Here is a 25,828-nt window from a genome sequence, read left to right on the forward strand (position 1 = left end):
AGAAATACGATTTACGTAATGTAAAATAACGCTGAAACAAGTGAACACCAAATATATATATTTAAAACAATAGTGAGGAGGATATCATCCTCCTCCTCATTTGATGTCTGTTTCCCATACTAGCACTGGTTGGATGATTTGATCTGGTGAGCTTCAGGGTCATATTCAGCTCCAGTGCCAACATTGGTGTGGTTTCTATGGTTCATTGCCCTTCATAATGCCAGCTATCTTACAGAGTGTAGTGGGTGTGCCACTTGCAAGGCAAGAAAAGAAAAGAAAGGAAGAAAAAGAAAACACCCTTTTGAATAAAATGGGTGGAGTATTTGTGAAGTGGGAAGCAGTTTTATGACAGGTGTTGACAGGTTAAAGTGGGATAGAGGGACAAGCAAGGGTATCTTACTATAAAGGATATATATATATTTTTCAAAACGAATCGTTGGCAATTTCCCCCCACCCTGTCTTTGTTTCCTATTGGACTTTCCTCTGTTTATGAAGAAGAGCTTTGCTCGAAACGTTAAACCGTCTTTCTTACCTTCCCTGATCGTCTGCTAATACTTTACATGTACCACGTCCTCGCATTGTTGTTTTTTTTTTGTGTTCAGGGGGCACTGGCATCAGCCACATTCAGATGGTGCTTTTAACATGCCACCAGCAGAGGAGCCAGTCCGGCGGCACTGGCAACGGCCATGCTCGAATGTTGTTTTTATGTGCCACCGGCACGGCAATGCTGGCAATGATCACGCTTGAATGGTGCTTTTTATGTGCCAATATCTCTCTCTCTCTCTCTCTCTCTCTCTCTCTCTATATATATATATATATATATATATATATATATATATATATATATATTAGTTTGTGTATGAAATACAAAATATGTATACATGCAAAATGAGGGGTCTTTCAGATGATGAATTTTGAAATATAAATATACAGACATTTATATTCGCAGGTCCAACTTACATAGAGTACAAATGACAGAGAAAATTAAAGGGGTTTGTTCTCTGTGTAAGTTGGACATATTGATATAAGTGTCTGCATAATTATACTTGAGTTCATCATCTGAAAGTTTTTATGTTTTGCATGTATACATACTCTTTTACTTGTTTCAGTCATTTGACTGCGGCCATGCTGGATCACCGCCTTTAGTCAAGCAAATCGACCCCAGAACTTATTCTTTGTAAGCCTAGTACTTATTCTATCGGTCTCTTTTGCTGGACTGTTAAGTTACAGGGATGTAAACACACCATCAGCTGTCAAGCGATGTTGGAGGGACAAACACAAACACACACACTCACAGACACACACACGACAGGATTCTTTCAGTTTCCATCTATCAAATCCACTCACAAGGCTCTGATTGGCCCAAGGCTACAGTAGAAGACACTTGCCTAAAGTGCCATGCAGTGGGACTGAACCCAGAACCATGTGGCTGGTAAGCAAGCTACTTACCACACAGCCACTCCTGCACCTACACACACACACACATAAAGACACACAGACACTGGTATACAAATAATCAGATAGAGATCCACCATTAGTTTATTGAATATAAACACTTTCATTTTCATTATATTCTTACTCGCACGCATGAGCATTGCCTACGCACGTGTATCCACAGTCACATGTATTCAGATTGAAACCAGCTTTTATCAAGCATATTTCTGATCAATATACACTGGATAGGTTGCTTGAAAATGGTGTAAAATGATTATTGGTTGATGTAACAGCAGCTACTTTTGTGTGTAAAGGCGTGTATGTAGGGTGGTGCAGGTGGGAGGAATATTGGGCTGGATCTTGGAAATGAAGGTGTGAAGAAGAAATATGTTGGAAATATGTTGAGTGGCAAAGTGGATCAGATGATGGTGACTAGAGTGAGATGAAAATGGACAAAGTTGTAGGAACTGGGTGGCTTGCTAATGAGATGGGAGGTATTTCTGAAACTGAAAGGTGTATGCTGCACATGTGAGAAGTGTTACAATTTATGGGAGCAAGACCTGGGTAATAAATGTAGAAAATTAGAGAAGGTTGGAAAGAATGGAAGTGAGAATGGTTTCATGAATAGCTGGTGTATTGCTGTGAGAGAGGAAGGTGAAGAATGACTTGCATTTGATGATGGGAATAGAGGCAGTAATAATATATAGTGTAAAGAGAAATGGGATGACATGGTTAGATCATGTGCTGAAGAAGGCTGGAAATGATTTGAGTGAGTGAGATGATGGTCATGAAATGTAGAAGGAAGTATTGGAAGGGGGGAAGACTGAGGAAGACATGGCTAAAGGTAATGGGGCAAGAAGGTGGTTGTGGTGGGATGTAGGGGAATAGAATAGAATGGAGAAGACTATTGTGGAGCTTCCATCCTGCTACATTGTAGTTGCAGAGTTGACATTGCTAAAGAGACTTGAGCCAGGTGTCATGGAATGACCAGGTGAAAATAATCTCTCTTCATTAAAAAAAAAAAAAGAAAGAATATAATGAATAAATATATGTCTGTATGTATTCAAATGTGGTGTATATGTGTATATATATATATATATATATATATATATATATATATATATATATATATATATATATATATATATATAAGCAAAAATTTAGATTCAGATGAATTAGGTACTTGAGTTGGGGCACCTGAATTTAGTACGGTATTATCCATACAGTTTCAAAATAAGGTGATTAAAATCAAAATAAGCAACAGGATATCCAGAAGTAATGCAGTACAATCGTTTCAAGCGACTCCATTTAACTGAACAATGCAACCATTACATTAATTTAAATGCAGAGCAATCCTCAGCTGCATAAAGACATAGAATTAAATTAAATTAAAGCTAAAGTGAAGACAGCATGTTCTTTGTCTATCTCTTTACCTTCTTGGAGGTTTTAAGTAAAATTATCCTAATGTGTCCATCTGTTTTAATTTCATTTAATTCTATACATTTATGCGGCTGAGGATTGCTCTGCATTTAAATTGATGTAATGGTTGCATTGTTCAATTAAATGGAGTTGCTTGAAACGATCATACTGCATTACCTCTCGATATCCTGTTGCTTATTTTATATATATATATATAGATTGATAGAAAGGAAGGTGTTTAATCAGCTGGACACGATAATGAACAGTAGAGTTGTTGCTTGGTTTTTAGCATTTGGTTAGACCACCAGTGTGTAGAACTGTGATGAATCCCATTCCAGTTGTGATCATCCTGCCTTTCCCGTTTTCTTTTTACCCAGATTATGTTATCTAATGTGTCTTTTTATGAGATAGTAGTGTGTGTGATTTGAGGGAGATCTAACTGCTAATTCTAGCATTCTGAGTGGTCTCATATTAGGGCTTTTCATTGTCTTGAGAGTAGCTGTTTAATTACTGGAGAAGTGTTAAGGATATGAATTTTGCTGATATGTAGCAGCAGGTGTAGGCAGGAACTTTGCACGGTTGTTATCAGTAAATAAACAGTAGTAGGTACATAAAAGATAGACACACAGTGGTAAACATGACTTTGGATGCACCAATTGAACTAAGGGCCATGGACTTGTGGTGCATGGATGGTAATGGGTGGAGGGGTAGATAAGCTGTGGGTAGATCTGTCACAAGTATTATGGTTATGGAATCACATTTAATGTTACCCTCATATTTTCTGATTTGGGATATTGGGATATTTTCAGTGATTTGGTTAGCCTCAATGAGGAGGATGTTGTCCTCTGTCTTCCTTACCAAAAATGGCCCACCTGGCACCATGCATTCATTGCATTGCAATGGCTGCGATATATGGCCACCTCCGATCGGGAGAGGAGCGGCCCGTTTCGCCCATTCTGAGTTTGAGAGTAGACCGAGGCCATCAATTTCCCCGGGGCCTCCAGTCGTTCACTTTACTGGAGGGAATTGCGTGTTGTTCTCCTGCTGGCGCCAGCTATCCTGAGGAAAACTTTGGAGGGAACCAGCTACTAGACGGTCCGATTGGTCTTTCGCCCCTACACCCGGTCGATTTGCATGTCAGAGGCGCTTTGGACTTCCGCCAGAGTTTCCTCTGGCTTCGTCTCTCTCATTTTAGCATCAATGGAGAGAGAGCAAACATACAAAAGGTTAGCCAGATTTAACAGGCTAAGATTTCATAAACCTATGAGTGATAAAACAATTAACAGATAATGTCACATTAAATTATTCCTTTAAATAGTGGCCAAAAATACAAGACAAGAGGAAGACTTGCTCTCTGGTCTTTCTCTTATCTTTTATCTCTGGCCATCTCTCTCTCACTCAAACTCACACACACACACACACCCTGTGGTCAACTTTGCCTTTCATCAATTTGAGGTTGACAAAATAAAGTAGTCCGTGTAATCATCTTGTCCCCCCCCCCCACGCCTTAAAATTGCTGGCCATACACCCTGCTACAGACCAGAGCCCTCCTCAGAGCAATGTTGTTATCTTGGTCACTTATATGGAATGGCAAATGAGAAACTGGCCTTGTGAATCGTTGGGCTCAAGGATATATAAAATAGGGATTTACTGCGTGTATGCATATGCAAGAATAACACACCTGATGACTACTGAGGATCAAACCAACTGAAATGTAGTGTTAATGTGAATATTGTAAATCAGGAACCGAGCTGGCAGAATTATTAGCAGACTGGGCAAAGTGCATGCATAGTGGCATTTTGTCTGTCTTTACTTTCCGAGTTCAAATTCTGCTGAGGTTGACTTTGCATTTCATCCTTTTGGGGTCAGTAAAATAAGTACCAGTTGCGTATGGGAGTTTATATAATCGACTTATCCCCTCCCACAGACTTGCTGGCTTTGTGCCAAAATTTGAAACCAATATAAATATTCTTTTCTACTCTAGGCACAAAGCCCAAAATTTTTGGGGAGTTGGGGGGGGGCAGTCAATTAGATCGACCCCAGTACGCAACTGGTATTTAATTTATCGACCCTGAAAGGATGAAAACAAAGTCGACCTCAGCAGAATTTGAACTCAGAACATAAAGACAGATGCAATACCACTAAGCATTTTGCCCAGCATGCTAACGTTTCTGCCAATTCGCTGCCTTGAAACCAATATAAATATTGTGAATATACTGAAGATGAAGTCTGAAAATGTATAACCCTCTTCCAGTTAACTGTTGTTTTAATTCATTCATATTATAATTTTGTTTAAATTTTGATTATATATTTTATTTGTGTTGTTTGGATTTAAGTAGTTTCACTATACATTCTGATTATATATATATATATTTTATATTTTTATTTGTTCCAGGTTTAAAAAGTTCCAATGGATTGTACAAATGACTTCCAAAACGGCCTTCAAGAAAACGTAAACTGTGGTCTCCGGCACTTCTTTCACAGAAATTGCAGAGATTATGTCATTGAACCAGAAGGAACTACTAGAAACCAATACAATTAATTAAAAAAAAAAAAAAGAAAAAAAAGAGGATTAAAAGACTCTCATAAATCTCTAATCCACTTTCCACCAATTCAAAAAAACACTCATAACTGCTCTCCTCACATGTTAACCTCTTCCTCCTCCTCTATTGGCCACATATATCCGTGGATACACTTCAACACAAATATCTCTACACACTTACACCTGTCCATCTGTCTATACACTTTGTGAAAGTGTCTGCCTGTCTGTCTATATAAATTGCATCCTGAATCGGAGTGGAAGAAGTCAAACAAGTCTGGCAGTGGTAGTGGTGGTGTTACAGAAGCAGCAGCAGCAGTAGTAGTAGTAGTTGATATTGCACTTAAAAGCTGAGCATTTGGTTGAGAAGGAGGAGGACTGGAGAGGTACTTGTAAAATACCTTTTTTAGTATCTACAGAGAGAGGGTGAGTGGGATATATAAATATTATATATATATATATATATATATATATATATATATATATATATATATATATATATATATATATATGCGCGTATACATACATAGAAGCAAAGGGGATAAGCGGCTGTTATTATAGCTATCATCTACCTCTACTCTCTCTATTTCACTTCCTCCTACACCACTCCCAGTTGTCCGCCTCCCCCCTTACACTGCCTCCACCACCACCACTGCTGCCGTCGCCGCCACCGGCGCCTCCACCACCATCACCTCCACCACCATCAGCTGGTACTGCAAGAATGTTGGGCATTTGGGTCAGTGATTTTAAACTGCATAAAAAATGAAGCTCCAGCTAGGTAAATGTAAATAAATAAGATAAAAAAAACACTGTAAACACACTCATGCACTAGTACACACTCACACACACACACACATGCACACGTATATATTTGTAAAATACATAGTTAAACACAATAGCAACAAAAACAACAACGACAACAACAGCAGCAGCAGCAGTAATAGCTGCAACACTGAACAGTTTTTAACACTTCAAATGAAATCAAAGCCTTTTACGAAACTTTCAGCACCCCTCTTTCCTTTTCCTCCTCCTTCTCCTCCTCCCCATACCTGTCTTCCAGTGCTTTAACTGCTAAACTCATCCCCCCCTCTCTCTCTCGCTCTCTCTGCTGCTCCTCTCATCAAGGTGGGCCACCTTCTCAGCTGAAGGAAAGAACTTCCTTATAGACAATCTTTGAATTTTCTTTCATCGCATAGGAGAGAGAGAGAAGTAAGCATACACACACATCACAACATAACTCAGCCGTGTTTGTAGAAAGAGCAAGCCTTACCTTGAAGCTGTGTAGGTTTTGTAATTTGGTGTATGTTAAAAGAAAAATCTAGTACAACTATACATACATTTTACGCATATAAATGTATATCTTTATAATCGCACACAAAAACTAAATTAAAATAAAAACTAAATTAAAAAGAGAAAATATATATTCCATCGTATATATAATATATATATATTCCCTTACACACACGTGTGTGTGTAAGATATCTATCTATCTATCTATCTATATACTTATAGACACCATTATACATATATATTTATATATATACTACATATAAAAAAAAATTTCTATTCATTCTTCACTATTATTTTTCTCAAGTAGACAAAAAGAAAAAACGTACTTGGCAGACTCTCTCTCTCTCTCTCATTCACACACACACACACACACACACACACACACACACACACAACTCATACACTCACACACACAACACCTCAAGTGTTGCAAGAATGCTTAATAACTGGGTCGATTTCTACCACTTCAGTAAATCTTGCAAAAACTTCAGACAAGAAATTCACCTGCTTCCCGACTCTTACTGCTGTTACTACTACCACCATAGCAACTGTAGTAGTAGTAGTAGCAGTAGTCGTAGAGGCAGCAGGAGCATTAACAAAAACATTTGCATCAAGTCTACTACAAATAATAATAATAACAACAACATTATTGGCCTCATCCGCACCTTCGCTGAAAATAAAGATATTATAACAAAGAGACTATCTTGCCAATTGTTGCCTAACCTGACCATCACCCCGAACTCCAAGAGCTACCATCATCAGCTGCAACGAAGGGGAGGTGGTGGAGGTGGGAAACGGAGACCCCTTCAGTTGAGTGCGACCCCACAATATCGATGTGCTTGTGGCCGTGTTTGTCTTCGTCATATGCTGAGGAAGAGAGGGAAAACGAGGACGCCGTTGCTCTTTGAGAGGCGACTGCTTCAACACAGTCGCTTTGTAAGACAAGCACCAGTGCTGAAGGGGACGTCTCTTGGTATTTAGCAGGCATTCATTTGACAACAGGTGCCTGCAAACTGTCCAAATTCATTAAAACAATAAAAAAAGCAATACCCCCTCTCCCCCACCTCATTATTTTTCTTTCCATCTAATGGTCACACACACACACACACACACACAACGCACACACAGCACACATTGCATTCTGTTGTTTATATCCATATTGCAGTGTTTTGAATTTCTGAGAGCATGTAATGCCAAGTGCTGCAACAACCAGCAACTGGACATTGGTCAACACTTTTCTAAGTGTGACCTTAACTAACATTAACACACTCTCCCCAACTGACTCATTCACTGCTCAATCCTTTTTCACACAAAACAACAACAGCTGTTGCGAAGATACAAATAATATTAGAAGTAGTAGTAGTAGTGTTAGTAGTACTAGTTGTCCAGTTTCTGCTCACACCTGTGGTCAATGCCCTAACAAAAGTGGTGCTGGTTGGGGACAAGTCTGGCTCAGACTGTGTCCAAAGAATCTATTGCCACAGCCGAACGTGTGCAATTGGCTGACCGGTTCCATGGAAACTGGCACACGAACTGGGAGTAGCAATGACAAACAGGTAAACAAGCCGATCTATCATCATCATCAACATCAAGATGAAGGGAACACGGATGGTGACAGTAGAGGAGGAGAGGAAGACGGGAGGAATAAGTATGGTGGTCGTAAAGATTCCAGTGGCTACTTCAGTGGTGCACTGAGAGGCTGTACAGGACAGACTAACAACAGTAGTGGCAGTGGTGTGTCTGCCAGTGGCACGGAAGATGACTCTGATGTAGAACATCCTCCTCATCATCATCATCATCCTCAAGTGTTATACTCACACTCCATGTCAACCAATCAAGGTCACCCCCAACCTCCCTCACAACAACCAACCAGGTCGAGCTCCATGTTGACGGCCCTGTACGACTACGAGCCGAGCAGGATTGACGAACTGAAACTGCATCGGGGAGAACAGGTGGAACTGTTGTCGAAAGACACCGAGTCGGGGGATGATGGCTGGTGGACTGGTCGAGTCAATAACCTTGTTGGGGTGTTTCCATCTGAATTTGTCACAGACAAAAAAATCTCTGCTGACGGTCCACCCGAGATTGATTTCTCAGAATTGAAATTGGAGGATATAATTGGTGTTGGCGGTTTTGGGAAGGTGTATCGGGGTACCTGGAAGCAGGAGGAAGTTGCTGTGAAGTTGGCTCGTCAAGATCCTGATGAGCCTGTCAATGAAAGGATGGAGAATGTCCACCAGGAGGCCAAACTATTCTGGCTCCTTAACCATAAAAACATTGCTGCCCTGAAGGGTGTCTGTCTCAAGGAACCTAACTTATGCCTCATCATGGAGTATGCAGCTGGTGGCTCACTCAATCGAGTCTTAAGTGGTGGCCGACGCATTCCACCTGATATTTTGTTGGACTGGGCCAGACAGATTGCACAAGGAATGCAGTATTTACATGAGGATGCACCTCTGTCTCTCATACATCGGGATCTTAAATCCAGCAACAGTGAGTACCTTGTTTATTGTTTGTTTATTTTACAAGTAATTACATGCATAATGATTATAATGTCCTCCATCTGTCTTCTGTGTGTCCCCATCCCTAGCAACTGTCCTCTCTTTCAGTTGATGGTTCCATTGTTCTTTCTGATTTTGAAACTGTCACATTACTGCTTTGCTTTTTTTACAGGTACCTCTCTCTCTCTCTCTCTCTCTCTCTCTCTCTCTTTCTCTCTCTTTCTCTCTCTCTCTCTCTCTCTCTCTTTCTCTCTCTCTCTCTCTCTCTCTCTCTCTCTCTCTCTCATCTAGCTTTTTTTCTGATCATCATGGTGGCAACAAACTCAATTTGTGTGTTAGTGTTTGGATTTCATCTGCTTTTACCCTGCCACTAGTTCTTCTTCACTTCATGTGTTCAGTTTTGTGCTGCAGCCTTTGTGTCTTGGTAATGTTTCCTTTTCTGCTCATTATTCCTGTCAATTTGGTTGTCAGAAATCCCTTCCTTCTATTAATCTACTGATTGATTTGTGTGTTATTCTTGTAAACCCTATGAAGTACAAGGATTCCGAACAAGCTTCATACACACTAGTGGGCTCTATGTGTTCTCAATGGTGGTGTTGTGTTCCCAATCAACCATTGAAGTTTAACTGTTGAAGTTGCTTTAGTTTTACCTCAGAGAAACTCATTGTTGATCTTCTGCTGCCATTGTTTCTGTGGCTGCTGTTGCTGTGTAATGATTTGAATTACCATGTCTGATTGTAATAAGTGGTAGTGGTTTGTCATAAAACATCTTAGGTGCTTGGATCTACAATGACATAGCCAATCAGATACCTGTATAATCCTATGACAACAGTCATGTATCACACCAGTCATATGTCATTTGAATCACATGACCATCCAGTTATAGTGTCAGTTGTAGTCATTGCTTTGATTACAGGCACTGCCAGGAACCCTTGTATATGTTTGCTTGTTGGAATTTTGTGTTGGTGATTACTAAGTTGTATTCTTCGTTTTCAGTTAAGACCATTCAAGTTAGCCTCTTTCCACACTAAAGACTGCCTGTCAGTATTAAAGTAGGAGTGCTGTCCATTATTCCAATAGAAGACTGTTTGGTTTTTGTCAGTAAATTCCAGAATGTTTCAAACTCCAAATTGTTTCTTTTGTCTCAAGCTGGAGATATCCTGTTGGGGAAGCTGAAGTGAGCAGTGTTTTAGGCACTTCATTTAGCCCCTTCTTGATGTAGGGTTAGCAGAGTGGATCTTAGGAAAGACTGCTCAGATGCAGATGGAGTTGCCAAAGGATGTCTCTGCCTTAGTTCAAATATTGGTAAGCATCACATGGCTCCTACCTTCATGCCATTTCTTGACCAGGAACCCCCAGTTTTTACATTCCTATTTCCATCACCACTAGATAGTCACCAAAGGACTTTGGGAGGTGGAAGGGATACGGAAGATGTCTTTGTGTGGCTTTGTTTTGCATGGAGAAGTTGTGCATCACTTTCCACATGACCCCTTGATGGTGAAAAACCTTGGTTCAGTGACAAGGAAAAGAATTGAAGATGATTGCTGACAGCAAACTATTGCAGCCATCATCTTTCATCACACCTGTTGAAGGTGTGCAGTTCATATCTACCTGTTCTGTGAATTTCACAGTAATCCTGGCATAAGTAGGAAGGATGGATTTAGCCCTTACTCAAGGTGCCACTTCATGTCTTCAGCAGACAGAGAAGGGACGGGGGTACTTAATGTCCTCTTCACAGATTGATTCTGCAGTGTGTCCTGCTCTATATCCATATAGAGGTGTGTGTGTGTGTGTGTGTGTGTGTGTGTGTGTGTGTGTATATAGTTTCTACATAATTTTCACCTACCAAATTCCATTCACAAAGCACTGGTAAGCCTAAAGCTATTGTAGGAGATGCCTGTTTAAGGTGTTGCACCATAGGATCAAATCTTGGACCACATAGTTGTGAAGTGAGTGTCTTTAACCATTCATTCATGCCCTGATCCATCGCTACAATATTACAAAAGCAGTGGAATATATTTGTACAAATAGATGGGATGTAAAGTGCTGATGAAGGTATATTTAAAATGTCCCTCTTCCATTTCATATCACTTCATTCCTTGATGCTGTTTAAGCTAGGATGGCTTTTTCCCTTTTATATATTTTTGGTTTGGCGTTAGGAAGGGCATCTAGCTGTAGAAACCCTGCCAAATCAGACTAGAGTCTGGTGCGGCCTTCCAGCTGGCCAGCCCTGGTCAAACTGTCCAACCCATGCCAGCATGGACAATGGACATTAAATAATGATGCCGATGATGATTTATTGACATTCTGTAATATATTTTATACACTCCCATATTTAAATACATGAGAGAATACAGTAGTCATGGAGAGGAACTGAATAATCCATCTCGATCAGTTCATATGCCTGTAGCCAAAAGCTTAAAACCTCAAAGCTCTATATCCATTCATGTGTAAAGAAGGTGGTGCCTGCACTTAACCGCTGTCCAAATCCTGAAACCAGTTAAAGAATGAAAGAAAAAAAAATTAATTTACATGAATATTTCACAGCTTTGCTTTAACAAGTCTCGAGGCTTAATATTTTCCAATCCTTTCTATTTTGATATCTTGTCAGGCTGCAAGCAGAAATCTTAGAAGTAGATGCAAGGGATTGTTTATTTCATTTGCTTTACATTGCAATTGGTTATTTATTTCTAATAAGCTAATCACCGTTTCACTGTATTTCAGATGTTAAGAGTGATTGTAACTCACTTCAGGGCAAATGTCCTTATTGGTTTCCTTCAGAGGGTTAGATCCTCTGATAAAAGATGCACAGATCAATACACTTGCACACGAACACACAAATACACATACACACACACAGCTTTAACTACTGACATTGCTAGATAGAGTGGTACTGGTAAAAGGTGTTGAAACAACAGTAAAATGTTGTTCATGATGGGAGGTTATGTGTTCATGTCTTGTTTTTTGTCTTTTGTTTCTCTTTCACTGCAAATCTGTGCCTCATCTGAGTCAAAAGTCTATTCACATTCCTTGGTTTTTGCTTTTTCCTCTAATTTTTCTCTTATCTTATTCTATAATTTTTAATGACTCTGCCATTTTCCAAAAACTCAGTTAAATGACCAAAAATTATTATCTGAGAGGTATGCAAGACAAAGATAACCATATCATATGTGTGAAAGAACAAAGAGAACAACAGAGATTTAAGATCTTTGCTGTTACAGTTTAGCATGTTTTGTTCTGGTTATCGACAGCATAATTTGTACTTAACAGAACTGGAAGCCAGCATTAGTGCGTTAGTAAACAATACTAACAAACACAGCCATTGAACCTTGCATCACTATATTTATTACGATGGTGCTTATTGTTTATGGGTGAAAGTATGGACTTGTTGAATTTATGTATGAGTGTGTATGAGTATCTTGTTCATTTGTTTGTTTTGTTCATTCATTTATATATGTCTATTATTCCATGCTGGTATGGGTTAGATGAAACCAGTTCAGACAGATTTTCTAGTATGGGATGTTCTCTCTGTTGCCAACTCTGGCTTGATTTCTAAGTAAGGAACTTTTCTTTTTCCTACTTATGGACTTCACATGCCGAAAGCTGGGTCTATGGAACTTTTGATTACCAGAGAATGTAAAGAAAGAAAACCGTTTTTTCACCCAGTGTTAACAAAGACACACATAATGACTTTGATGCACATGTGTATATACACATGCACATTTGCATACACACACGCACACACGACTGGCTTCTTTTCAGTTTCTATCTACTGGTTCCATTCTTTTACTTTGTTTTACTTGTTTCAGCCACTGGACTGTGGCCATGCTGGGGTACTGCTTTCAAGGGTTGAGCCGAACAGATTGACTGCAGTTTTTTTGCAGAAGTATGGTTCTGATTGATTGCTTTTGCAAAACTGCTGAGTCACAGACATACACAAAACAACACTGGTTGCTAAGTGATAGCAGGAATGCAAAGACACACACACACACACACACACACACACACACACACACACACACACTTATGATGGTCTTCCACATTTTCCATTTACCAACTCCACTCTCAAGGTATTGTTTGCTCAAAGTGCCTTGCAGTGGGACTGAACTCCAAACATCATAGTTGCGAAGTGAGCTTCTTAACCACTGCCATGCCTGCTTCATTCTCACACACACACACACACACACACACACACACACTTGCATAGGTAAGATATACATCATATCTGTTTGTAAGATATCTCCGTAACATTTCCAAATGGCTCCTACCCTTCCTTAAAATACATTTAGTATTTCTGTGTTTTTTTTTTTAAATAAGAATGTGCAACTATGAACAGATTGGTAAATGTAACGTAGGTATTTTACAAGCAGACATATTGTATATCTTATTATATATATATTATCACACACACACACACACACACACACACAGATCTATGGCAGTTTAGAGGCGTATTCAGTTGTTTGATCTACTGAACTACCTCCTCATTGAATTAGTATGCAACTGGCTGTGTATTCCATGGACACATGTACCCTTAGTGCCTGTGTCTCTCTGTCTACAACTACAATAGTCTCTGTTCCTTGGACCCTGCTGGTCTCCAGGCATCTCCATTCAGGCACCACTTCCTATTTCTTCCCTTTTCGTCACCCATGTTATGAACCCATTTCTGCACCCCTACCAATCACTTCACTCAGTTCTTCCTCCCTGATCTGTGGACCCTCTGAAATTCTTTCTCTACTCTTGTTTTTCTGTACCCGTTGATTTGCAGATGTTCAGAAACAATGATATTGATTCTTGGACTAGAGAAGGGAGCTGTGCCCTTGGCTGAAGCCCCTCTTTCTAGCGAAACCATCAAAGGAAAAACAAACAAACTGAGGCACAGCTCAGCCTAACTGGAATGAACATAGGAGACAGGTGCTATTATGATTAGGTTCAGTGTGTCGTTAGTAATGCTATGAAGGAGATGAACATGTAAGATAATAAGTAGGTCAGGTGTTGCTCATCAGCAAGTTAATCATGTAGAATATATGAAGGTGTTCTCTACAATGAATGATATGGCAATATCAGTTGTCAACTGTCACAAGACAGAGCAGACATACTTGGAGAGAGAGAGAGAGAGAGAGAGAGAGACATACACAGCCACACACACACAGACACACACACACAAATTGCCGGAGCAAGACTCAGAAGCTTATATGATTTTAGTAAAGCTGGTTGAGGATACGGATAGTCTGGATAAAATTTAAGTTTGTGTCAGTGTGGAACCCTCAGGTGACCTATTTCTGGTGAGACAATGGTACGGAAGAGTTTGTTGTTCAGTCTACTTACCATTTGCTTGTTAATCTTGAGGTTTGAGCAAAACCTTGGTCAAGATTCTTTGCTTTGTGGCCTAACATCCCTCTACAAAGGAAACTAGGAATAGATGAATGGCTTCCTAAAGGCTGTACTAACCCTGTATGAAGATGGATTTTACAAGGTTAGGAGCGGTGCCATGTGCCCTGAGGAATTTGGTAGACACATGATGGTCAACAGTTCTTTGTCTTTAACTTTCTTATTCTTTATAGTTTTCATGATGATGATGATGATGGTGATGATAATGACATGAGTTTAGGAATGTTTGTCTTTAAGAACTTTTCTATGTTTATGATTCATTGTTTTCATTTTTATAAAAACTTGTTGAAGAATTTTTTAAAAAATGTTCTAAATGTTGAAGTAAAAGCTCAAGCCAGTACCTTGCTTGAATACTTGCCAATCAGGGACCAGGCAGTAATGGTAAACTGGGAAAGGTCTACCACCCAACTACCTTAAGACACCTTGCCTGTTGTGTGTGATATCATCATCATCATCATTTAATATCCAATTTTCTGAGTTTGCATGGGTTAGGTGGAATTCTTCTGCTGAATGCTCTTCCTGTTGCCAACCCTCCCCTGTTTCCAAACAAAGTAATATTTCTCCGTGGCCAGACATGCTTTTCATGGAAGATTAAAATAATGAAGATGATACAGATTTACTGATAGAATAGAGCTTCTGTCTGACATCAGAAAACATAGGCATTGAATTGGCAGAGTTGTTAGAACATTGGCCAGAATGCCTCACAGTATGTCTTCTAACTTTCACAGCCTGAGTTCAAATCCTGAGAATCAGTTGTTTGTTTGACAAAATTATCTAGTAATCCATCTGGGCACGAATTGAACCAGCATCTCTGAATTACCATCTGTCCTAAACAATGACATTTGTGAGTCATTGAGGGAGCTTTGAAGTGGTTACCCAACCTGCTAGATACAGCAGCCAAATCGAGTAACACTGAATCTTAATTTATTAAAGACACATAGGATAATGTAGGCTTAGATAGACTTTTCTCTGAACAAAAGATGGGCTGGTTTGATAAGTAACCTTTCAATTAAAGGTTTACTGGTTCAAGGCTGGCCTCGACTTAAACAGCACTTGTTTCCATGTTTTGTGTGTGTGTGTAGGTGTGTGATGGTAGTGAATGTATATGTGTGTGCTGTGTGTGCTGTGTGTGCTGTGTGTGCTGTGTGTGCAGATAAAATAAAGTTACATTAGTTCAAAATAGTTCTTACTAAATATATTTAATATTTAGTTCCTTGGTACTTCCTTTTTCTTCAAAACCACCCACACCCACCACCACCACCACGACCACCATCACCACCACCACCACGACCACCACCACAACCACCACCACCACGACCACCACCACGACCACCACCATGACCACCACCACGACCACCACCACCATCACCACCACCACCACCACCATCACCACCACCACCATCACCACCACCACCATCACCACCACCACCATCACCACCACCACCACCACCACCAATACCACAACGACCACCACCACCAATACGACGACGACGACGACCACCACCACCATCACCCATCATCATCATCATTATCACCATCTTTGTTCATTCTGCCCTGAGTTAGATAGATCTAAACATTCAATTGATAAACTGCTAAGCACACATCAGAGGAAATTCAAGTTATCTGGTTTAACTTGACAAAGTTCCATTATTTGTTCGACAAGTTATTCCTAGGAAACCAGTTCCAGCAACAAGTATTCGTGAATATTTATTGGGTCTAAATTTTGCTACATCCTTGAAAGACCAAACAGAATTTTAGAGTTATCCATTCCTCATCTAAAATTTATGCACGAATGTCTACATCAGCATCATCATGATTTAATGTGTTGAGGCAGATTTCTTATGTCCAGATGCCGTTGCTGTTGTCAGCCCTCATCTGTTTCCAAGCAACATAACATTTTCGTTTTGATCTGACATGTTTTTTCATGAAAACTGGAAATGAACAACCTTGGTGTGTATTTGCAACCATCACTTGATGTCTAGATAAGCTACATGTGACCTCACACATATACACACACACACTCACACATACATATGCACACACACACACGTTTAGATAATTTTAAAGTAGTTACCAGCGTCGCCTTACTGGCACTTATGCTGGTGGCACGTTAGAAAATCATTCGAGCATGGTCGATGCCAGTGCCGCTGGAATGGCTCCTGTGCAGGTGGCACGTAAAAAAACACCATTTTGAGCTTGGCTGTTGCCAGTACCGCCTAACTGGCCTTTGTGGGCACATAAAAGCACCCACTACACTCTCGGAGTGGTTGGCGTTAGGAAGGGCATCCAGCTGTAGAAACTCTGCCAGATCAGATTGCAGCCTGGTGTAGCCATCTGGTTTCACCAGTCCTCAGTCAAATTGTCCAACCCATACTAGCATGGAAAGCAGACGTTAAACGATGATGAAGTTTGTAGCATAGAACTTGGGGTAATTTCAGGTGCAGGTGGGGGGGGGGGTATCAAAAGGGTTAAATGACACCCTACCATCTTCAGGGAAATACACAATGGATAATGTAGTTGTAGATACATTGTGTATGAAGCAAAAGGATGGGATGTTCACAGTTGGAATGCCTTTGAACATAAATTTGCTAGATCAAGACTTATTGATGCCTGAACATCAACAGAAAGCAATTCTTTAAACATTCTTTAATCATTCTTTAATCATTCTTTAATCATTCTATTTACTTTTGCTCATGTAACCATTGATAGCAGCTGCTGCTGCAGCTTAGGCTAAAGCCAGCTCTGATTAAGCAAAACTATGACTAAGAGCTTTTCTGCCATGACCATCCCACCCTTTTCCGGACACAGTGTATCTAGGACTGCATTATCCAACATGTCCTTTCTTCAAGATGATAGAGTGTTGTTTGAAGGATGTATTGCTCTTTCCAGCTGGTAGAGGGTTATGGAAAAAAACTCCCTCCTCACACACTGTCTCTTTCTCTCTCTCTGACCATCTTCTAAGAAACTTGTTGACCACTGAATGAACCACTGACTCCATTCCACTGCAAAATGGAATTAACAGTTTTGATGTGTTTCTGAATGGCTTGTAAGCGTCTTCCACCCTGAAATTGCTTTAGTTTCAATGCACAGTTTCAGATCAAATCTCTTGCCAGGCAAGTACAGTTCTAATATTCAAAAGAAGTCTTTTTAATTAAAACTTAAGTCACTTATTCTTTACTTACACCTCATTCTTAGCTAATCCAGGCCCCACTAAAACAACTCCATACCCTGCCATATGCTTTCATTGTTGTTTTATATTCATGGCTGGCTAACAGTATACAATGTCAGTTGTTGCTGTTATATTGTCGGGTTATATATGTTATGTAAGAGTCTGTGTTGTATTTTTTATTGGGTGGAGATTTTGTTGAATACACAGTGTGCAAGTTGTGTTAATGTTTTGGGTAGTTTGTGTATAAGGTGTGTATAATAGGTTGGTGCATAATTATTGTGACTTTTTTTCAATAAATTTTATTCAACAAAAAATTTAAACAAAACGCCAATTTAAGCAAAATGCCAAGCAGAAATTGAAGTAGATGCTCTGGAATAATCATTTAAAGATGTTTCTGTTAAATGCTGTTATTGTTTTTGTTGAATAAGATTTATTGGAAAAAAGTCGCAATAATTATGCACCAACCTAATATATATGTGTGTGTAGTGTGTAGTGTGCAAGCTGTTTGAATTGAAAGTGTGTTGCGCATGATATAGGCTGTGCCTTGCAAGGCCGTCTTTTGGACTGTATGTAATTTTTTTGTTATCATTCCTCGCTGTCTAATTATCGATAGTGTTTCCTCTTTCATGTTCTATATCCTGTTTCGTTTAGTTTGAAGTTCCTTGTACATCAATAGTTTTTCCACCACCTCCTCCTCCTGGGCAATGTTCTGCTCAGATGGGATCGAGATGGTTATCAGAATATACACATTTTTGTTCTAGTCCTTGATGATATATTTAGACAGTTTCCAATGATTTCCTTGTTAGTCTAGTCATGTCTGATTCAAATGACTTTAGCCATCTTATCATCATATATCATTCTTGGTTCGTATTTTTATCACTTTTGGTATAATTTCAAGTTAGAGTGTCACCATATTGTCCAGTGGACTTAGCTGCCAACTTGGTTTGTCCATAAATATTCTTGAATTTGACAAGGATCAAGCAACTAGAAATGCTGTTGTCACTTTTCTCATTGCACTACTTGTCTAGTTTACACTTCCTAATTGTTGTAATAATTATTTGTAATTATTTGTGACTAGACATTGGTCTTGTGCAATAAAAATAAGGCTTTTCACTCAGAGCTTATTTCTTTATTGTTAAGTTTTGCAGAATATTGGCCATGGTGTGATTTCTCTTTTCACTTTTTTCTTTCATATATTTTAGAATTGTTTTGATTTTTGCCTTTTACTCTTTTAACTTTTTCATTGTTTCCTTCTTATTCAACTCTTTTTCTTCAATGTATTTAAATTCCAGTTTGTATTTTATTGTTTATATATATATAAAATGAAACGTTTTATTACATCATCATCATCATCATCATCATCATTTAACATCCGCTTTCCATGCTAGCATGGGTTGGATGATTTGACTGAGGACTGGTGAACCAGATGGCTGCACCAGGCTCCAATCTGATCTGGCAGAGTTTTCTACAGCTGGATGCTCTTCCTAACGCCAACCACTCCGAGAGTGTAGTGGGTGCTTTTACATGCCACCGGCAAAGGCCAGTCAGGCGGTACTGGCAATGGCCACGCTCAAAATGGTGTATTTTACGTGCCACCTGCACAGGAGCCAGTCCAGCGGCATTTCATTTATCCTTATCACACTTTGTTTCAAAATATTTTCCTTGACCCACTATTGTTATTTTGTAATAGTTTTCTATTTCTATCAGATCTCAATCTCCCTTGTGTGTATAAAGTAGAGACATTCTCTCTATATCAACTTTGAAATGGTGGCTTTAAAACAGTTATTTTTGTGATTTTTCTGTCAAAACTCTTCAGTTTACTTCCAGGTTATTTTTTGTTAAATCTAGGTTTTAACATTAACCTGACGTTTACATAATTTTTTTTCTATCATTACTCTGTGTTGTATTTTAACAGTTTCATTTGCTGCTAAATATTTCTATGGCTGGTTCTGGTCTAATTCTCTGATTACAATATCTGAACCTAATGTCCTCAGATCCAATCAATCTGCCTCTTTTTGTAGCTTTGTCACATTTGTTGTCTAGTCCCACATTAATTTTCATTGCTAAATAGTTCACCATTTAGGTGCAAGTATGGGTGTGTAGTTAAGAAACTTGCTTTTCAACCACGTGGTCTCAGGTTCAGTCCCACTACATAGCACCTTGGGCAAGTGTCTTCTAATATGTATCCAGTCCAACGAAAGCTTTGTGAGTGGATTTGATGGATAGAAACTGAGAGAAGTGTGTGTGTGTGTGTGTGTGTGTGTGTGTGTGTGCCCTTGTCTTAACATCATGATGGTTGTAAATAAGCGTCATTGTCAAACAAGCAAGGCTGTTTGTTTCCAGTCTTCTATGAAAAATATGTCTGGCCCTGGGGAAGTATTACCTTACTTGGAAACAGGTGAGGGTTGGTGACAGGAAAAGCATCTGGCTGTAGAAACCTTGCCTCAGCAAATTCCACCAGCATGGAAAAATGGATGTTAACTAATTAGAATGTTTCACCTGCAGGGAAGATGTGCAGTGGCTGCAATTGTGTTTTGTTATTAAGGTGGTAGACAGTAGACTATAAGATGTTGTAATGGTACAATGGTCTGGGTAGATAATTGTGGGGGTGTTTGTGTGATTATGGTGAAAGGAGGAGGAGGTACATAATCTGAACAGAACGATTGATTAATGAACATTGAACTGATTAATATAATTGAACTCTGGCAAAACAATGGGCTTGTCCTTGCACTGTTTGCTCCAATAATCTTCTTGTGTCAGTATCAGTTGGATTCCTTCTTTTGTTTTCAACTATCTAATAAAAGCTGTCTCCTCTCTCTCAACACTGGTTGTGTGTGTGTGTGTGTGTGTGTGTGTGTGTGTGTGTGTGTGTGTGTGTGTGTGTGTGATTCTGTGTGTTCCTGTATAAAATTCTGAGGCCAATTCTGATCCAGTAGAACTATAAATCAAGAGCATTCCAACCATGAACATCCATCAGTTTTTGTTTTTGTCAGGCATAGTGTATCTAGGCATACCTTATTTAATGTGTCCTTCTAGTTTTATAAGTTGGTAGTGTGATCTGGTTGCCACCTCTGACAAGTTGAGACCTCACAGATGATTAAATACTGGGTTTAGATTTGGTGGAATGCTTTTAAAGGAATGTTCCACCAATGTTTATAATATATTGAAAGATGTGTGTGTGTATATATATGTGTGTGTACATATATGTGTGTGTATATATATGTGTGTGTGTGTATATGTATGTGTATGCATACACACACACACTTTTTTCTGTAGAAGAAAAGTGTAGGCACGAAACATGAGAAACGTTTTCCATTTTACCTGAGTTTCAAACTAATAAGCCTTGTTTGTTGTTCCCTCACCTGTCTCTTTCTTTTGTTTTTTTTTGTTTAATTTTGAACCATATATATATCATGATGATGATCATCATCATTTAAATGCTTTTTGTCCATGCTGGCATGGGTTGGATGGTTTGACCAAGGCTGGCAAGCTAAGGGACTCCACCAGACTCCCGTCTAATTTGGCATGGTTTCTACAGCTGGATGCCTTTCTTAATGCCAACCACTCTGAGAGTGTAATGGCGTGCCACCAGCATGCCACGACTGCAATTTTGCTTGGCTAGATGGGTCTTCTTCTCAAGCACAACATGATGCCAAAAGCCTTGGTCATTACCTCTGTGAGGCCCTACACTCAAAAGGAATGCAGCCACTTTGCCTCCATGAGGCCCAACGCTCAACAGGTGCTTTTTATGTGCCACCAGCATGAGTGCCAGTTGTGGGGCACCAGCATCAACCATGACTACGATTTCACTTGGTTTGGTGGCTCTTCTCAAGAACAACATATTGCCAAAGGCCTCAGCCACTAGTCATTGTTAGGCCAAAAGTTCAAAGGTCATGCTTCACCACCTCATCCCATGTCTTCCTGGGTCTACCTCTACCACAGGTTCCTTCTACAGTTAGAGTTCGGCACTTCTTTACACAGCTGTCCTTGTCTGTATGCATCACATGACCATACCAGTGCATTTGTCTCTCTTGCACACCACATCTGATGCCTCTTATTACCTAACTTTTCTCTCAAAATGCTTACACTCTGTCAAACAGGCACAGTGACACTGCACATCCAGTGAAGCATACTGGCTTTATATATATATATATATATATATATATATATATATATATATATAAGCTACAGGCTTCAACCAACAAGATGAAGTCACGCAATACCAGGCTGCATGGTACATAAGCAGCAATGAAGTGTTTGGGCGTATTTTTGGTTTTCCAATACATGAAAGGTATCTTGCCATTGTTCAGCTTCCTGTTCATCTGGAAAACGGCCAAAGTGTGTATTTCAGTTAGGCCACTGCTGCTCAGGTAGCACAGGCTCCATCAGATACTACACTTACTGCGTTATTTTAAACTTTGTCAGGCTGATCCTTTTACACGGATACTCCTTTGCCCACAAGTTCCATCCTATTACACCTGGAACTACAAGATGTGGAGGAGAAGGAATGCAGGTAAAACTGTTGAAGGGCACGAAAGCATTAAGTTCGATGATTGCTTTGTGCGCATTTATAAAGTGCCCCCAAATTAGACTGAGTGCTTTCATCTCTGTCTTCTTCTACACAAAGTAACAGACCCAAGTTGCTATCAGGATTTCAGAACTGTGGATCAAAACGTTTTTGCAACATACAAGGAGGCATGTCAGCAGCACGGTCTTCTCGAAGATGACGGGCAGTGGCAAACCTGCTTATCAGAGGCTTGTGTATCCCAATCACCTGGAAGCCTCAGAACACTTTCTGCTGTTACACTGCACAATTGTGCACCCAGCAGTCTGCATTCTTTGTGGCTTCAATTTAGGAATGACCTGTCCAAGGACAGGTAATTTAATTATTAAAGGTGGCTGATGGTAATTTGATTATTAATGGTGACTGTCGGTTGAAAAAAAGTAAAAAGTGTCTGGCTGAAGAAAGGTGAAAGGTATCTGATTGAAGAAAGGTGAAAGGTGTCTGGCAAAAGAAAGGTGTCTGACTGAAGAAAGGTGTCTGGTTGAAGAAAGATAAAAGGTGTCTGGCCAATTTGTAGGAGAAAAGTGTCAGGTTGATGAAACCTATTGTACTCATTGCACTGATCCTGGAAGCACAATATTACCTCACCTGAAGTTACTGTGTTAGCCTGGGTGGTGGATTGGTAGCAACTCAGCACACACACTTGATCATAGGCCTGCTCTGCCAGGCACAGCTTGGGACTAAACAACAGCCTCATGGTGACACATTTCATCAAAGCACTTCAGAGTTAGATACAGCAACCAAATCTTGCTCAGATCACGTCCTTCTGGTTTTTAAGACACTTTGTATTATGCACTTCTAGTTATACTGTTTATGTTTGAAAAACCAATGGGACAGTCATGGCTGGAATGTTTTTCATTATGTTTTCTACAGCAGAGTTGACCTAGAATTAAACAACATCTCTTAGAATACTATGGTACCCCAGAACCTAATGGTACCCCAGATAACTATTGTGCCTCACTATTCTGTTGCTACTTTGTAGTTTTAGTACCCCTGTTCTACGAGGCACCCCAGAACTCAGTGGGTATCACTAGGTACTTGGGTAGACTGGTTAAAGATCATTGATAGATATTTTATTAAGTATACCCCCTCCCATACACACACATCTAAGCAGAAACCTCTACCTGTCTTTACTTGCTGTAATCCACAGGTATGTCAGATATAAATGATACCCAATACCTTTATTTATATATAGAGAAAGAGAAAGAAAGAGAGAGAGAGAGAGAGAGAGAGAGAGGAATTCAGATATTTTAAAAAGAACTTTTTATATATTTAAATGTCTTCAATTCAATGTAACTTTAAATACCTGTGAGTGTGTGTGCATGCGTGCGTGCGTGTACGCATACTGAAATATCTGGTCTAACAACAAGCGATTGTGCTGTGAATTAGGGCATAACTATCTAACATATCGCAAATGCTAGGCTCTGTAGTCAAAGGTAAAGAAATATAACTGCTCTTTGATGTTTTTTTTCTTTTCTTACTCTGAGAGGACATAGGGACGAAAGAAAGGAATTAGGATACACAGAAAAAAAAAAAGAAAATTCATATTTTTTTTTTAATTAAAGACATTTTTATATATTATTTGTTGATCCTAAATGTGTTTTTTTTCTTTTGCATAATTTTTTTTTATTTTTTAAATATTTTATGCTAATGTTTCTAAACATATTAGGGTTGGTTAGTGTCCTAACTTGTGATTGTGTCTTTTCTATAGTGTGTATATATGTGTGCGTGTGTTTGGATGGGATTGGTTGATGTCGTTTCTATGTGTATGAATGTTTATTTAAATGTTCAACAAATAATAAATATGTGGGCATTTGTATTGTTTTAAATATGTGTGTGTGTGTGTGTTTGTATGGGTGTGGTGTAATGTTTTTTGTGGTATGTCATGCATTCATGGGTAATGTTCGAGTGTTCAGGGTAAAGCACGCATTTATATATCTATGCATGCAAATATGATATACAAATATCTATATATATACATGTACAAATTCCAGTTGACCCATGCAGGTATGGACAAGCGGATGTTAAATGGTGATACCCACACACACACACACACACACATGTACTTTATTAATAAAGCTGCAAAGACATCACAAAAACTGTTACTCAGAGTTATATATCATCATCATCATCATCGTTTAACGTCCGCTTTCCATGCTAGCATGGGTTGGACGATTTGACTGAGGACTGGTGAAACCGGATGGCAACACCAGGCTCCAGTCTAATTTGGCAGAGTTTCTACAGCTGGATGCCCTTCCTAACGCCAACCACTCAGAGAGTGTAGTGGGTGCTTTTACGTGTCACCCGCACGAAAACGGCCACGCTCGAAATGGTGTCTTTTATGTGCCACCCGCACAAGCCAGTCCAGGGGCACTGGCAACGATCTTGCTCGAAAATCCGAGGGGAGCCAGTCAGGCGGTACTGGCAACGGCCACGCTCAAAATGGTGCATCTCATGTGCCACCCGCACAAGAACCAGTCCAGGGGCACTGGCAACGATCTTACTTGGCTTGCCGGGTCTTCTCACGCACAGTACATTTCCAAAGGTCTCGGTCAGTAGTCATCGCCTCGGTGAGGCCCAATGTACGAAGGTCTTGCCTCACCACCTCAGCCCAGGTCTTCCTGGGCCTACCTCTTCCACGGGTTCCCTCAACTGTTAGGGTGTGGCACTTTTTCACGCAGCTATCCTCATCCATTATATATATATATATATATAAAATCAAATTAAGCAACAGGATATCCAGAGGTAATGCAGTATGATCGTTTCAAGCAACTCCATTTAATTGAACAATGCAACCATTACATCAATTTAAATGCAGAGCAATCCTCAGCTGCATAAAGACATAGAATGAAAGTAAATGACAACAGATGGACACATGAGTATAATTTTACCTAAAACCTCCAAGAAGGTAAAGAGATAGACAAAGAACATGCTGTCTTCACTTTAGCTTAGCAGCTTCTAAGCCTCTCGATATCCTTGTTGCTTATTTTGATTTTAATCACCTTATTTTGAAACTGTATGGATAATACCGTACTAAATTCTGGTGCATTAACTTAGGTACCTAATTCATCTGAATCTAAATTTTTGCTCCCTCTCTCTCTCTCTCTCTCTCTCTCTCTCTCGTTATATATATATATATATATATATATATATATATATATATATAATTGTAAAAATGCACCTCATAGCTTGGTGATTTCATTAGTTTTGTATAATGACCACTGACATAAAAATACTTTACTTGACAAACAGATAAAGGCATCTGGGACCAGTAAATTTTGCCTCACCTAGGCTGGCATGGAAGAAAGCAAATGTAAAAACACTGGTGATGATGGTAATGATAGGGTGTATGTCATCATCATTACTTTTACTACTGCTTGTCCATGCTTTTATAGGTAGGAAGGGACCTTTTGCAGTAGCGTTTCACAGCTGAATGACTTTTCTGATGGTAACTCTCTTAGTCACCCCATATATCTCTCTCTCTCTCTCTCTCTCTCTCTCTCTCTCTCACACACACACAC

At 39.5% G+C, this 25,828-nt stretch overlaps 1 protein-coding gene across 1 annotated transcript; it reads left to right on the top strand.

Moving 5' to 3' along the window:
• Positions 1–5,228: 5,228 nt before the first annotated feature.
• LOC149134904 (uncharacterized) lies at positions 5,229–21,838 on the top strand. Its single transcript, XM_089353337.1, has one exon. The coding sequence runs from the start codon at positions 7,873–7,875 to the stop codon at positions 9,472–9,474; it is 1,602 nt and encodes a 533-aa protein (XP_089209463.1). The 5' UTR covers positions 5,229–7,872; the 3' UTR covers positions 9,475–21,838.
• The last annotated feature ends 3,990 nt before the right edge of the window (positions 21,839–25,828 follow it).

This window comes from Octopus bimaculoides, chromosome 6 (assembly GCF_046866305.1).
Source record: "Octopus bimaculoides isolate indiv1 chromosome 6, ASM4686630v1, whole genome shotgun sequence".
NCBI lineage: Eukaryota > Metazoa > Mollusca > Cephalopoda > Octopoda > Octopodidae > Octopus > Octopus bimaculoides.